The 17,274-nt window shown below is 34.0% G+C and overlaps 1 protein-coding gene across 1 annotated transcript in view; it reads right to left on the bottom strand.

Moving 5' to 3' along the window:
- USH2A (usherin) overlaps positions 1-17,274 on the bottom strand; it is an 800,771-nt gene that overhangs the window by 555,304 nt on the left and 228,193 nt on the right. The window contains exons 16-19 of the mRNA XM_063441883.1: positions 10,742-11,236; positions 5,249-5,521; positions 2,022-2,191; positions 1,107-1,251 (exon numbers count right to left, since the gene is read on the bottom strand). Coding sequence (XP_063297953.1) covers positions 1,107-1,251; positions 2,022-2,191; positions 5,249-5,521; positions 10,742-11,236 — 1,083 coding nt within the window. The remainder of the gene's footprint in view (positions 1-1,106; positions 1,252-2,021; positions 2,192-5,248; positions 5,522-10,741; positions 11,237-17,274) is intronic.

Genomic DNA, 17,274 nt, shown 5'->3' with positions numbered 1-17,274 from the left:
CGACCTGCTGATCACCAATAATTTGGACAAATTGCAATTTGGCTAAAAAGTAATGCACAAATCTATTATCTACTCTCAGTGACACTTTGCTATGTACAGCAGTTTCTAAACACGAAGTTATGTAGTTATGACTCAAAATGAGGACACGATTAAGATGTTAAGTAGCTGTTTGACCAAACAATCACTTGCTGGTGAATTGCTGGCATTGGGCATGGTGGTTCGAGCATTTCAGAAAAAGCAATCTCTTGAATCTCCAATCTATCCAATTTACAGTAAATGGTTTAACGAATAAATAAAGTGTAGCTTTGCCAATTTGAGAGGTCAGAGAAGACTTTCCCGACTCATTCTATCTCATACAATTGCTATGAATGCTCAAAATATGTTAACATTTCAACAGTGCTACGAAGGACTTATGTCAGTCATTCATAAACTTAAAGGGAAGGATTGACTTAGGAAAGATGAAAAAGAAAGAAAGCAAGAATCATTCTACAATATATATTAACATATTAACAGTAAATTTACATTACAAACATTTTCTTATTAAATATAACTTCCACTCAGTACTCCTTCTCTTGAAGTGCACAAACAAATGTATATATCAATCTTATAGAACTTTGGCACAATTTTCTTTTTCTCGCTATACAATGTGATAGCTTTATACCAGTGACTTAAACTGCATTCCCAAGCTGAGAAGGGAACTTCTCACTGTAACATAATGAAATATAGCATTTTACCAACATATGCAGGCAGCAAAAAAAATCAACATGACATCCTATGCATAATCTGACAAAAGTGCACAAATTACTTAGCATCAAATGGGAATCCAAAACTACATCACATTTTAGTTAGAAGACAGAGACGACAGTCCATCAGCATCATTACCCCACAAGACCCACAGGCAACTCTAAGGCAGCCAATACAGCTGCTTGAAGAATCTGCCAGGAAGCCAGATGCCACGGCTGTTGGAGAAATATCTTCCACAGATTAGCATCTGTGTTCTTAATTGCCATAGAAGACAAGAAGAGCACGGAATACTCCAAAGTAAACTGCAAGGGCTGGAAAATGATTCAGTAAAACATGAAAAATTCAATCTGCACTGTTCTTACCTGAAGCTAAAGTCTGGGCCCCACCTGGCTTGCTTGTTACGCAGCCAACTTTATTGCAGAGAGTAATTGTAAAGTTGTACACATGATATGGTTTTAATCCTGTCACTTCATAAAATAATTCATTAGCCTCTGCCACATATAATACCTAAAGGAAAAGAACGATTAATTTAGATACACTAGCGGATTTATTTTGTTAACATCACATGCTCATGCTCAATGCTCATGACTTGAAAATTTAAAGGGACTCCATGGTATAAAACACAGCGGAGTCACATTATTAATTTGATGGTATTTTTTTATTGACATTGTGCTAGTTAAATAATTGGCTAATAATATTGTGCATGCTTCCTGGTAGTTGAATGTCTAGTAAATGTAGATATTAGCAGATATTTTAAAATAATGTATTGTTTTCCATATATTTTAAATAAATAAATAAATGACAAATGGAACATTTTGACAAATAAATTATATTAATAATACTATCAACAATTGAGCAATACATACACACTTTTAAAATTAGATACATCAATAGGAAAATTCCATTGTTTCCCGAAAATATCCCCATTATATGTCTCTAGAACAGTGGTTCCCAAACCAGTCGTAATGTCCCACCAACAGTCCAGGATGTATGTATTTCCCCGTTTTATTCCAATGGAGATTCTGACAAAACCTTTACTGTTGGTGGGTCTTGAAGACTGGTTTGGGAAACACTGCTCTAGAGGCTGGAAACACATAAAATCTCTTATGCAAAACACTCTCGATCTCTCGGTGAGCCTCTATGGAGCTAATTACACTGGAGTTGCTGACCTATTGGTCAAAAGTGTGCTTGGCATTAAAATTTTTAGCCCATTATATATTTTTAATAAATTTAATATGGTGTATCAGAACTTCACGTCATCATGCTTATAAAGGTACCTCAGATCCTGCTGCAGTTTGTGACTGGTCAGGTATTTCACCTGATATCATATTGATAGTATACCCAACGATTTCCCCTCTTGCATCACTATTGGTAGGTTTTTCCCAGGAAACATTTAGAGAGTGAGGTGACAGTGGAAATACAGTAGGACGTGGCATGTAGACAGGCACTGCAAGAGTAACAGATAATTCGTCATATATACAACGTATCAACAGGAAACAACTGCAGCCTTTCCAATAAATATAGGGATTTTAAAGACTGCAAATCAACATGAACAGTGGGCTTTGCAGTAGACTTGTCATCTCGGAAATGTTTGTATTAAGAAAGTCTACTTGTGATCCATAAATTATGCTGGACAAATAACCAGCAAAACTGCTCCAAGGTTGTATGGACCAAAGTTGTATGCAGCAGCTTAGCAAACAGTTAACCCACCCATAAATAAAACTAATAAAATATTTTTCAACATGATACATATTCTAGTTGTAAAAAAGTGTACCAATTCAACTTTATTTCTAATCTGTTAATTTCAGGTGGGTTTATTTTGTTAACATCTGCTAGAAAAAAACTCTTCAAATAATTTATCTACAGAAGTCAACATTAAAGTCTATAGGAATGTTTGTAAATACATAATTTGATGCTGTGATCATTCCTGATGCTGATCCAAACAAATTAAATCAAGGCCCTAATTCATAGTACAATGAATAAACAACATGTGTCTGTGTTGAATTCTACAAAAATATCTTCATCTATTAAAAAAACTCATATGTGTATTTATAATTTTAGAGTGTCCCTGGTGATATTTAGATTCTTGACCTGCACAGTAAAAATTAAAATAACAAAGTTAAATAGACACTGCCCAAATACAAAATAAATAAAAATCACTGTTTAGGAGATATAGCCCCAATGAATTTTTTTTTATTATGCAATTTTTTAATTGGGATCTAAAAACTGCTTACAAAACCTGCAGTACTCTTGTCTGCTGCCTTTTCACACCCGCCCCTTCTATCCCCACCCAGATGTTTTGTCGCTGCCCAATCACAGACTTCCAAAGCAGCTCAATGAGAAGTCTCTGCAAGGCAGGTGCTCTGAGCAATTGCCTGCCTAGCAAGTTTAGATCCACTGAGCTAACCAACCAGAAAGTAATTTTGTTGCAAAATTGGAACTGATTCAAACTGTGTTTTTTGCCTTCTTTTGGATCAACAGCAAAAACAGATGTGAGAAAGGCTGAACTTGATGGACACATTTAACTATGTAACTGTTGTCTGCTTGAAAGTACAGTATTTACTATGAAGCCAGTAGAGACACATTAACTGACAAATGTAATCACTGCTGCTTCTCACAATTGGCAATGCTTACATGTTTTACACTGCAAGGACATCTAGGCACCAAGTAGAGATTTTGGTAAGTAGACTGTCCATATTCTTTATTTTCAACGATCTCCTTCTCTCACCTCTCTGACAACCCTTCATTTTTCTTTCCCAATCAATCTCTATCATTCAGTTTTTTCAGTCTTTTGGTTCCACTTTATCAACTCTGTACTTTCCGTAATATTTTTTCTCACCACCACCAGAAAACATCTGGCCCATCATTGATGATTAGACTTGTGCGCAGCAGAAATATTCGGTTCAACCAAATCAATTCATTAAAAACAAAAACAAATGTAATTTGGTCAACCGAATTTCGTTCATGTGAGCCAAAAACCAAAAAGTTGAGAAAAATTAGCCTATTGTTGTACTGCAAAATCTAACAATATTATCATAACAATATTATCATAATATTGATATATATATATACATATATATATTAGACAATATATATATTAGACTTGGATAATTATTTTGTTACAAACTAAACTTGGTTTCAATTTGAGCCAATCTGGTTAAAGTCCCGATTTCTGAACCGCCATATAGACTAATCATGAAAAACAAAGACTTGCCCAATGGATGAACATGTTCATTTGATTTGGGATTTAAAATTCCACCCATAGCACCAAGAAAAAGAGATGATTGATGACTGGGGAAAGGCCCTAAATTTTGATTTTATTCATAGATCAAGTGAAAAGTGACCAAGAAAGGGAAAAAAATAGAAAAAAAGATATATAAATATAGTTTTTTTTTTTACTTCTTCTCTTCTATTTCCCTACATTACTCCTTCTCACTTGGTCCATTATCCAAATGGTGGGAAAATGTGCCTATTAGTGTGCTCCAACATATATGCATAATATTTATATTATGTATTTATTAAGCAGTACGCAGTATTCCCATTTTTGTGATTGTTTTGGTTTGTCTAATTCATTTTCCCCAATCTTTTTCAGTAGACAAAAGTTAAACAGTCACATGCACAAACAAATGTAATTGCCAATTGTCCCTGTTGGGGTTTTTTTTTGGTGATATGTCCACATGGCGTTTCAGAGTTACAGAATTCAGAAGATCTGCACTTCAGTCAAAATTCTAATGAATTGCAATTTGTTTGAATCCAAAAATCTATTGATGATCATCTTTGCCAACAGATTAAAAATAAGTGTTTACTTCAGAACTAAGATCAAACGGGATTGTTTGTGCAAAATATATAAAATATACATTACTAGTTAAAGGCAGAGCCATTAAAACATATGTAGAACCTAAAAACCTTTAACATTATGGAAAACAAACTCTCTTTTGGTTCAAGAGCATTAGGTGAAGAGAAGAAGACTTCATAGACACATACCTTTAATGAGGATATATGAAGCACTTTAAAACTTTTAAAATTATCTTATAGATCAATTATAATGCTGGTGTAATTTGTCTGGAGAACTTAAAAAAGCAGAAGATGGATAGATCTAATCATCTGGGATATCATGGATAAAACAGTAAATGTGATTTCCATAAGGATTATTAAGTTTTCATATGTACCTACTACACGTGAATTCCTTGTTAAAGAATTATGTTCGGAGTAAGGGATTGTAGAGGATAAAAAATCAGAGAGAAATTTAGGATTGTCTTGATACAATGCTGTGTACAAGTAAGTAAAAGTATGCAATTAAAGGAACACTTCAAGCACCATAACTGCTATCTCACCCTGTATTGTCAACTTAGTGGACATTAGTAATTAATGGTTTCAGAAAAAAGCCATTGGTATTCTGTTTTGTCGAGCAACTTTTTAAAGATAAATCACATTTCTCTTATTCACAAATACAGAAACACATGCCCACAATATACAAATACATGTACAATTAAATAATTTTTACCTGACTCTTTGGTTTTCATTTCCACCCACTTTGAAGTCACACTACCTGCCATGTTAGCAGACACAATACAAAACTCATATTTTGTGTATGGTTCTAAATGAGATATTGTTGTGTTGGTTGCAGGTGGCTTTAGTGCATTCTCGTTTTCAGACTCCACAACTGGTCGAGGGTTTAGCCATCCGGTGGTATGAAAAACACGCCTTTCCGTTGGAATATAATTACCATGTATATTTTCTACACCTCTCATAAACAGTTCGTATCTTATTATAATCCCTGTGGAAAAAGACATGCTACTTCAGAGGCTTCATTTCATTGGGTTCATTTGGTGGGATGGCAATGGTTTGGAAGGTACTGTAAATAAAACCATTAACAATAAATAATAGAAAATAAAAGAAACTCCCTCCCCAACAAACTATGGATTAAACTTTGCCAAACACCTTTTTCACACTTTAGCAAATAATCTGGAGGGGCATTTTGGTGGAGGGCTCTGAAGAAAAAATTCCAATATTGCATTATGAAATGAGTAGTCCTAAGAACAAAAATGCATCCTAAATTAAATTTTAATCACAATCAAGGATAGGCAATCTGTGGTGTTCACCCCAGTTCGAGTAATTACGAATGGTATGTACTGTAAGAATTGTAGCACACAACAGAGGAGGATGTATATTTAACATGGCTTGCAATTTGAGGTACTATCTTACTATGTTATTCACTACTGCAAGCCATAGCATAACCCATCGGAAATATTTTCTACTTGCCAATGGCTAGTGAAAATTTTGAGCCCTGTATGTAGGATGTAAATCACTGAGTACTGAGTACTGGAGCACTCAGTCAATGATAACTCTGGGCAATGGTAAATAACTCTCTGTATGGATATAAATATGGACCACAATATTAGCTAGATGCCATGTAAATTGTGGTGAGACCAAACACAATAAAACACCCCACAGTGTAAATCGAACATTTTTTGCAGTTTTATTCTTGAGTTTATGAGCATAAAGGGTGCTTTCCAAAGTCAAACTTGAGATATGCAGGGGATATACAACAGTAATTTTTCTACAAAAATATATTTTATGATAATCTTAGAAATTTAGAATTTATGTGTTATGACAGTATTTGTTGTATGACTAAATAAAAAACAGCTTATATATTGGAATATGCAGAATTCAATATTACTAAACCTAAAAATCAAGTGACTCATAAAAAACATTAATTCCAGAATGGGAACTCTACAAGCCAAGATTCTTAGCTTCTATCTATCTATCTATCTATCTATCTATCTGTCTGTCAGTCGTTGGATTAATTATTATCTATTCCAAAAATGTAGATTAGCTACACAAAATATACTAATTAGCATTGATTCAATCACTAAAAATAATTACCTCATTGACATTGCAATGAAAAACTGTATCAAATCATTGGCTCTATCTCGAACAATTTATCGAAATATATTGATTCCTTTCTTCAACCAGTGGTTTTTAAAACTAAGTCCTTTCTGAAGGATACAACAGACATCCTGAGGATGCTGAAGGACTTAGAATGGAAGGAGGGATATTGCCTGGTAACCTGTGATGTCACTTCTCTATATACATGTATACCACATGATATAGGATGTGCAGCAGTCAAGTATTTCTTAGAACAAGATCAGACACTATTACCTGCACAAATTGATTTTTTAGTAGAATGTATTAGATGGACTCTGAATAACAATTACTTCTGGTTTGGCTCTTCCTTTTATTTACAGAAAAGAGGAACGGCGATGGGCAGCACTTACGCACCCAGCTATGCAAATATTTTTATGGCCCACTGGGAGAATTCTTTTATTTATAATGAACATAGCTGGACTGCGCGGGTGCGGGCCTATCGCCGTTATATTGATGATATGATTTTTATTTGGGAAGGCACAGAAGACCATTTTAGAGATTTTTTAGAATACCTAAATAATAATACTTGGGGCATACGCCTTACAAGTAATATCAGCACTTCATCCATTGATTTTTTAGATCTCAAGATATACATAGAAAATGGGGTCCTGAAAACACAGACTTTTTTTAAAAAAGTTGATGTGAATGGTTATGTTTCATATCACAGTGGGCACTATTCACCATGGCTTAACAACATACCCAAGGGCCAACTACTTAGGTTGAAACGGAATTGTACAGAGGAAAAAGTGTTTGATCAGCAGGCTGAAGACCTTCTAAAGAAATTTAGGGAAAAATCCTATCCAGAAGACATCCTAAAAAAAGCTTTTAACGAGGTGAAACCAATTGCACAAATAGATCTAATTAAAAAAGAAAAAGTGAAAAATATGAATCAGGAAAGTTTTAATGAAGTGTTAGTCTTTGATTTTAATAATCAGCATAAATATTTGAAAAAAACTATCAACAGATTCTGGCCAATATTAAAAACAGACAAAGACTTAAGTGGGCTTCTCCCTTCCAAACCCAAAATTACCTTTAGAGGGGCTCCGAGTTTAAGAAGCAATCTTGTACACAGTTATTTGAGAAACAAGCCTAAGAGAGTAACGGAGAATTTCCTAGGACACCCCATCGGTTTCTACAGATGCAAGATGTGTCTTGCCTGTAGGAATATGGGGAATATTAAAGAGAGCAAAGTGGAAAAATTTAGGTCAGAGAGAACGCAAAGAGAATTCAAGATTAAAGAGCACATTTCTTGTCACAGCAATAATGTGATCTATTTGTTGAAATGCCCATGTAGATTGGAGTATGTGGGAAGGACGACCCGTCCACTCCACGTAAGGATAAGAGAACATATTTATAATATTAGAAAAGGATTAGAAAGTCATAGTGTCTCAGAACATTTTAAAAAAGTGCATGGACAGGATCCACGGGGAATAGAGTTCGTAGGCATTAAGAAGGTACAGCGGGACTGGAGGGAAGGTGATTTTATTCGTAAGATCGGACAGGAGGAGATGAGATGGATATTTCAAATGGAAACACTAACTCCGTCCGGTCTTAACAAAGATTTTGAACTTTGTAATTTTCTGTAGTATTTAAAAATGTATGTTTTTATATCTTAAAATTTTTTTTTTTTTTTTTTGTAGTATATATTTTTTACTGATTGTTACATCGTGAACATATGTATTTATATTCACGATACTAATTAAGCTAAAATAGTTTTTTGGAATTTCTTATCACATATATAAATATGTGCAAAATTTGGTTTAGGCAATATACCCCATTTTATCAAGTTTTAAGTATTTTCAAAAGTAGTTGTTTCTTTTTCTCTAAACAAATGAGCTGCCATGAAATAAGTTTCAAAGTGGTAAATACCCCCATTTATGTAGGGGTGTATATGTTTTTTGTTCCCTAATCCGGTTTTTAGATGGATTTTTAGTGGTATTATGAGAATGTGTGCTGCCATTTTAAGAAAAGGAATTGTCTTTTTTATTTAGAATTTTAAATGTATATATCTACTTAAATTCATAATGCTAATTGAATGAAATAAGTTTTTGTAGAGTTTCTTATTGCCCACAGAAATATGTGAAAAACTCGGTTTAGGCAATATAACCCTTGTTCCAAGTTTATATAAATAAAAAAAAAAAAAAAAAAAAACTATATATATATTTTTTTTTTTTCTTTTTAATATCTGAGACCCCATTTCTATCAGTTAGCACTGGGATCAGCAGTGCTACTAATAAGAGACTTATTTTGGACTTTGAAATGTTGATGAGAAAAGTTGTATTGATTTTAAAATGGTGGGTAACATGGACTGGTGTATATAAGACACAGGACAGTGGGAGGAAGCATCAGCCGTTTGACAAAGCCCTGTGGGTGGGGCGAAATGCATTACGGACCCGGAACCAGGAAGTGATTTGGAGACAGTCAGCAACAGCAGCCAGGATAGCAGCCGGAAGATTTTTTTACATTACATGAGTATATGGAACTTTCTTTGCGGTTTCCTGAGGCTGGTGAGCGGACTAACTACCTCCACAACAAGTTTTGCTGTTTTTAAATTTAAATTAATAAAGTATACTTACCTGAGATCCGGATTGCAAGCTTCCTTTCCACGGATCCCACGCACTCTAGGGGCTGATCCTCCCTGAGTGCTATAGCAACGAGTGGTGCTTTTACCACTCCAATCTTGTGAGTGTAACACCTAAAAGGCACCTCTGTTTGCTTTATTCTATATATTTATAAGTTAATTACTATGCTGCACTAGGAGCTCTTTTTCTGTTTTTGTCTCCTTAATAGGTGTCAGAGTGATTTCCAAGTTTGCAAGTATACCTACAGATTGTGCTTTGTTTCACCACAACCACTGTTTGTTTTTCAATTATTTGTATTTCCACTCTGTAAACACCTCATTTTATGTACACAGGGTTACTTTCACTCTCTATAAGAGGTCCATAGTGAATACGAATTTATATATATATTTTTTTATTTATTTTTTTGCGCACCATCACCACTGTAAGATATTGGAATATGCAGAATTCAATATTACTAAACCTAAAAATCAAGTGACTCATAAAAAACATTAATTCCAGAATGGGAACTCTACAAGCCAAGATTCTTAGCTTCTATCTATCTATCTATCTATCTATCTATCTATCTATCTATCTATCTATCTGTCTGTCAGTCGTTGGATTAATTATTATCTATTCCAAAAATGTAGATTAGCTACACAAAATATACTAATTAGCATTGATTCAATCACTAAAAATAATTACCTCATTGACATTGCAATGAAAAACTGTATCAAAAGTCAACGATAAAAATGTAGGACTAAAGGGAAACTATCAAAGATTTTGTCCCCAGGCCACAACACCGAGGACCTTTTTTAGCTTTGTTTATTGAACAGGATCCTTATTACTTCGATCATTTTCAGGAAATGAACAAGCACATAATTATGAATGTTTTACATTGATTAATTGTTTTTTTTATCAAATGGGCAATGCAAAAAGAGAAAAAATAAAAACATTAAAGTCAAACTATAATGTGCTTTTTCAGTCGCTCACACATTTAGTTTTAATCAGATTCAATCAATTTCCATTAATCTTCAAAATCACAAATCACATATTCTTCTTTATCAACACAGTGTTTTTGGTATTCAATGAAGCTTTGTGCTTCACATGATATAATAGGTGTAGAAAAATGTACTGGTCTTTAGCATTTAAACAGAAGCTCCAGGCACCAAAACAACTTAAATGGGCAAAAGATATTGGCCTCATATTTAAGTCGTTTTCATAGAAAAAACCTAGTTAGATTTATTAATTTTGGTTTCTCACTGAAAAATATACTATTAGGGTTATTCATTAAAATGAGAATTGTCAGAATTTTAAGTGGATTTCAAATTTAAGTCAGCTATGCTTCTAGTCCAGCTATGTTGGTTTTACATTTTAAACTTTAGTGACTAATCATGTGCATGTTAATATTCCCTGTTCGTATGTCCATAGATTTTCACATAACTTCAGTAAAATGGTTATAATCAATGTCCTTTAGACCTTTCAAAACCTACACAATTAAAAAGTCTTACCATTTGGTTGAGTTGGTGGAGACCACTGCAAATGGAGTTCTGTAGAGCTGGCGTTTAACTGAGTTGGGGGGTCTTGATGTGCAGGAGGAGCTTGGGGAGTAACTACAGTAACTGGTAGACTTTGAAGACAACCTTCAGTGGTACAGGCTTGGACTAAGAAATTATATCTGGTAAATGGAGTTAAATTGTGTACAGTCACAGACATGTCAGGTCCTTCATAGCTGATATTAGGTTCAAGTGAACTGATTTTTGAGTACATTAATCGGAATTTTTCTATAGGACCAGATTCCTCAGATGTCATTGTCCAGCTCAACGAAACTGAATAAGGATAGACAGGAGGGCTGTGACTTAAAATTATTTCTCCAGTTGGGGTTCCGGCCTTTGTTCGATACAGAACTTCAGAACTACTGGTATACCCATGTACATTTATAGCTTTGATTTGATATGTATATCCAGTGTACGGAAACAATGGTGTATCTGTAAAACTCTGGAGACCTAGCAAAATATAAAACAAATATATATTACTTAAAAAGTAACATTCTAATTCAGTTCCCTTTTCAGTGTAAGCATTGGCAATCTTTAAAAATACTTAAAATGTATTAACGTAGAAAGTCCTTTAATCTCATTGCATGTTTACCTGCATCAATACAAAGATGTGCGGCATTTGCGGGTCTTATAATGATGATTCCCCCCCTTATTTTTATTTTTTTTCAATTAAATTTTATTGAACTTTAATATCATTGCATGTGGTACCACATATATACACATATTTTGTGTTTTATATATCATGTAAAATAGAGAAGTACGGGAGAGGGAGGTGGTCAACACTGCTCTTTGAAGGTAGTAAGTATTTAGATCATTGCATCCAGATATTTTCCTTTCAATGTTTAGATTCTGACCATCTGGATTAAACCTGATCAAAACATGGTAAAGCATCAGTTATTGTATTATTGTCTATTGTATCTGTAAATACATTTTCTGAAAATTAGACTGCATAAAGCAGCATAATCTCTTGTATGGCTGTAAATCATGTTTTAGTGTCAGTTTCGGAATGTGGTGATTGCCCTTTCCAGGTATTTGATATAGTTATCTATTTGGAAATTAAGATATTATGTAGAAGTTTCACAATGGACTGGCCCAGTTTGGGAAACCAAGTCTCTGGAAAGGGAAAAATCTATATTATAGGATACATATACATAATGTATTACCATGAAGGGCATCATCAAAAGTTAAAAGGTATGTTTTCACTTGCTATTGATTGAATAGATTAAAAAGGAAGTTACCTGAATTTTTTTCTTTCTCCTCCTCCAAGTTGGCGGGTAAAAATGGATGTGGTAAAACTCCATAATTGTAGACTTTACTTTCATGCAGAGATGGTCAAAGGTAGATATTGTAAACTATTGCTTACTATTGTAAACTATTTTCTTATAATGTTCCACCAGCCCAAAGGCTGGAAAAGCATCTTGGGAGTTGTAGTTCTAGAACAGCTGACAATCTGTCTGTGACCACTCTTGATTTATCACTTATAGTAAGAATTGTTTGAGCGCAACACAAAAAACATTTTTTTATGCTGTCCAATGTTGGGTAATGAAATGTAAGCATGGCTAGTGTTATGAAATGTGAGCATAGTGTATCTTGGTTGTTTTTTTGTTTTTTTTTTGTTGATTTTTTACAACCTTAGCAGCAAATTACTAGATTTATGATGCAATACATGAACATGTGTTTGTTTTAAACATGTTTATTTTTTTTATCCTAAAGCATATTTCGAAGCTGCAGAATATATTTACAGAGAAAGTTGAGCTGTTTCAATAAATTGTTTAACTTGCATTGATATTGAAACACCTAATGATGCTGAGCTTCCTCAAAATAAAATATATGAAGGGTGTTATGTTTTGGGCACCAGTTAATTAAAAACAGTCATTCTACAACGGGAATTACTGGAGAGAAGCCCAGCAATATTAATAAGTAAAAGGAGTGATTTTAATTCAAAGACAAATTGTTTCGTTTGCATTATATTCAAAAGAAACCAGTTATCATTATGGTGAGAAGCCTCAGTTTCATCCTCAGTTCTTTTCAATCCCCAATTTTATATAATTTTAACCAGAGCAAGTGGTAAGCAAAAAAAGGATTTTCAACATCTTTATAGTTTAACAACATCTGGGAATCTAACTTTTAGGCAGCCTTGCCCTATATGTATACACAACAGAACATTAACCAGCTAATTCATTAGATCTGGGTAAAAGCACTGGGTAAACATTAAACAACAATGGCATTTATCAGTGTCCATATCTAACCGGCTGCTACAAGCTTCGAACAAGGTGAAAAACCCGTAGAGAAAAACATAGAAAGAGCAATGGTAAATTATATTTACAGGTATTAGACTATGCAATGTATCCTATGCCAGTCCTAGGCATGTGTAGGGATGACGTGAAGGTTTTGCAACTCTTTACAAACTTTCTACCAGTCAGGTGTTACTTGCTAAAGTATTTATTTTCTACTTTTAGAAAGTGGTGGCTATTTATGTCTGCCAATTTCACAAGTTATAACAGAGAGTTACTTACAACCACTACTAAAAAGCCTGTTGCTCAGAGTCACAATTTATCTCGAAGGATAGAACTTAGTGACTGGTTCCAATCATGTGGTGGCTACTTTCATTGGTTGCCCCTAAGCCTACAAATTGTCTGAATTATAACCCATGATATTCTCGCTGTTGGTAACAGAGTGATAATGGCCTGTCAGTTTTACTTTGATGAACATAGGGCTGATTGCATATCTAATATCGTCCTTATGTTGGTGGCATTACGCCAGGAAATTATTATGCTTAGTTTTCGATACCACAAGCCAGACTTGTAAATCTCACAATTCTTAGAAATACAGAAGTAAATATTTTTCTTGTTTCCTCTGGTTTCTACATACACCAATAAATCGAGCCATAAGTATGAATAAAATATATAAAAAATAGGAAACAGATTTGAAAAAGAAAATCATCATAATTTCTAGTGCAGGTAAAGATAATATAATTCAAAACAGAGTTATTTGCTAGTTATGAGTGTTAATCTGTATCATCAATACCATATGATTGTGGTTTGAAGCCAATCAAATTTTTCCTAGCAGGTGATGGGGTCATGGTTCGCACTCTAATTTGCAAACCTCTATATATCACACTGGGAGGACTCCTTTATGTATGGGGAAAAGAGTCCCTATTGTGTACGTATGTCCTAGTCTGGGAAATACATTGATGATCGATGTATGATATGAAAAGGGTTAATTGAAAACTAATAGTATCATCTGAAGAACACAGTGAGGGAAGTTTTAGATCAGCATTTCATTCATGTTAAAATGAAAATTGTATTGACTATAATTTTGAATTTGTAACACATGATTTAAACAAAGGCAATGCATAAAAAGTGGATTTCCTCAAGATGTAATTGATCAGGCTTATTATAAAGGGGAGAAGAAAGACAGATAGGCATTTTGTGTGTCATAAATGTTGATTCAGACTTCATTCAGGTACCAATAATATAATACATTTTTAACGGATTACAGTAAATAATTTCAGGAGATAAAGAGTATAATCTTTAAAATGGATAATGTATTTTTTTTTTGCAGAAGTCATTAGATTCAATGCCAGAACATATGCCAGAATATTTTAAAAGGGGATCCGCCCTTTTACAGTAAAATAAATTATGATTGAATCATACAGAAATATACAAATGTGGGTACAAAATATGTCAATGCAGCAAAAATCAACAATCTTTAAAGCCATTCAAATGGCAGGATGCTTAATCCATATTAATATACCAATTGTAGTCGTACTAATGTGATATGCTTTATTTATTTATTTTAAAGATCTGGTATGCACTGTGTACACATATAAAGATAATAACATATATCAAACAATGTATTTATCAATCAAAAGTCTTAGGAGCAGTGTAAATTGGGATATGACTAAGCTTTAGACCTGTGCATGGCAGAAATGTTAATTTCACCCACATTCATTTGGTTGAATATACATTTTGTTTTGTGTGATATTGGAATTCAGCATTTGCAGTAGGAATGTTGTGGCTCCTCAAGGACTACCCACCTCTTTACCGTCACTCCATTCTGTCTATGCGTTTTACCTTCCACCTTCATCAGGATTTCATTTTTTCACTTCCCCATCTCTATGGTAGTCATTTTACAGGCCTCTATACTCATACTAATTAATTCTTATTGGTTAAATGGGATATATCTATCACTCCTTGTTAACATTACAATTAAGTTTCCATAATTGCGATTCTATGTTCGGAAAGTCCATTCTTATTAAATATAGATAGCATATGTTTCACTAAAAAGTCATTCAACAGCATTCATAGAGGGGATTTTGAGCTCTTAACACAGTATGTGTCTTATACAAATATCAGTCAATTAATCTATCTAACTATCTATCTATCTCTCTGACTATCTATCTATCTATCTCTCTGACTATCTATCTCTCTAATATCTATCTCTCTAATATCTATCTATCTAATATCGATCTATCTATCTATCTCTCTAATATCTATCTCTCTAATATCTATCTATCTATCTATCTCTCTAATATCTATCTATCTAATATCTATCTATCTATCTATCTATCTAATATATATCTATATATCTATCTATCTATCTATCTATCTATCTATCTATCTATCCATCTATCTATCCATCTATCTATCTATCTATCATCTATCCACACATGACATGTTGCAAAAATGTGCAATATTTATTCTATTTCCATAAACAACAAGTAAGCCAATGTTTCAGACCTCAAAGGGTCCTTTCCTAAGACAAATACCTTTATTTATATGAGATTGCCTAAGTGTGTAAAAAACACAAATGTAAAAAAAAATCAAACATTCATCAAAACAGAGAGTGAGGCAAAGATCGTTGTGAGCATGCATAGAAAAGTAAGTTGTAATATATTCTGTGTAGATTTAAAGTGATACAACAAAAATAAATAAATCATATTTTCAAAGACAGTGTAAAAAGGTTATGAAAAGGAAAACAAAAAATAAAATAAAAAAAGAAGCAAAAGTAGGAAAAATAAAAATGGAACGGTCATCCTTTGAGTGCTACCATTTTTATTGGTTTCTATATATTTTGCTCGCGTAAGCACCGTGTATATTAAGTAATGTACTCTTACTGTTACTATTTAGAATATACATTGGTATTACTAGAATTAACGTCATCTAGTTTATGATTATTGTCACTACAGAAAACCAGAATAACTCTTATCAGATCTTCTTTTCTGTACAGCAAAAAGGAGCAGGTGATAAACTTTAATTAACTGTGCTATAGAGAGTGTACTCTAGAGAATGTCACATTCCAAACACTTCTGAATGCCAGCAATCTGTCCAATGTATGCAATCAGAGAATAAGAGGGTGATATCACGCTATTTTAAATGGTACTATTGTCATTCCTGTAACTGGTGCTTGGACTTGTTGGGATCACAGGGGAAATGATCAGATTGAAAAAGTAGGGATGTAAAATATATTCACAGCTCTCAAGTCTCTCCCTTATATACATATAAGCCCTTCATAGGGCAAGGTTTCCTTTTTTTTAAAATCAGCAAAAATGTGTGACTTAGAGGGACACTATATGCACCCAGACCACTTCATCTCCTTGAAGTGATCTGGGTGCACTGTCCCTGTCCACTAAGCCCTGCAGCTGCAAACATTGCAGTTTCAGAGAAACTGCAATATTTACATTGAAGGGTTAAGACAGCTTCCTTTGGCTGTCTCCCAGACAGCCACTATATGTGTTTCTTGGACCATCATGGAGTTTGACTCAGTGAAATGATGCTGAACATCCTCACGCTTTGCATGAGGTTATCCAGTGTCTTCTAAAACCCCATAGGAAAGCATTGAGTCACTCATGCACTCAAGACTTCAGCAGAGGAGGAGCCCGACCCAGCACCGAGGACTTTGGTTACTGAAATCAGGTAAGAGTTTAAAGGGTTTTTTTTTTTTAACCCTTTACTTGCCGGGGGCGAGGGAAGTGAGCAGAGGGACCCTTTAGTTTTAGGAATACATCTTTGTGTTAGTAACACTAAAGTTTTCCTGTAATTTCTTCCCAATGTATTGCTACATGTCGAAAATGTACAATACCCAAGCCTGCATTTTCTAAATCAGATTTCAAAAGTTGGTAAGCAATTACTCTCAATTCATCAGTACAGCTTTTTTATATTCAGTGTGGAACTATCACAAATAGTGCTCAGTATTTAGCATTCCAAGAATGGGACCTATAGCAAATCCATGCAATTTAGATTTGTTTCTGGCAGTAGAACCCAAAATCCTTGGGTTTTACCGCCAAAATTACCTTGTGGATATTACATGTATGACAGTGAGTGCGGACCTTCTGGAGCTTTCAATGTTTTATTCAGTGGTCTATTTTCCACAGTAGTGACACTTCCTCTTTGAAAACACACATCATCTATTCTACAGTTACCTCATTTTGGTGGTAACCTTACCCATGTTCCCTTCCTTTCCTTCTTCATCCCTCTTTTTTCTTT

Source organism: Pelobates fuscus, chromosome 2 (genome assembly GCF_036172605.1).
Source record: "Pelobates fuscus isolate aPelFus1 chromosome 2, aPelFus1.pri, whole genome shotgun sequence".
Taxonomy (NCBI): domain Eukaryota; kingdom Metazoa; phylum Chordata; class Amphibia; order Anura; family Pelobatidae; genus Pelobates; species Pelobates fuscus.
The sequence above is the reverse complement of the archived record's forward strand: the minus strand, read 5'-3'. Positions and strand labels throughout refer to the sequence as shown.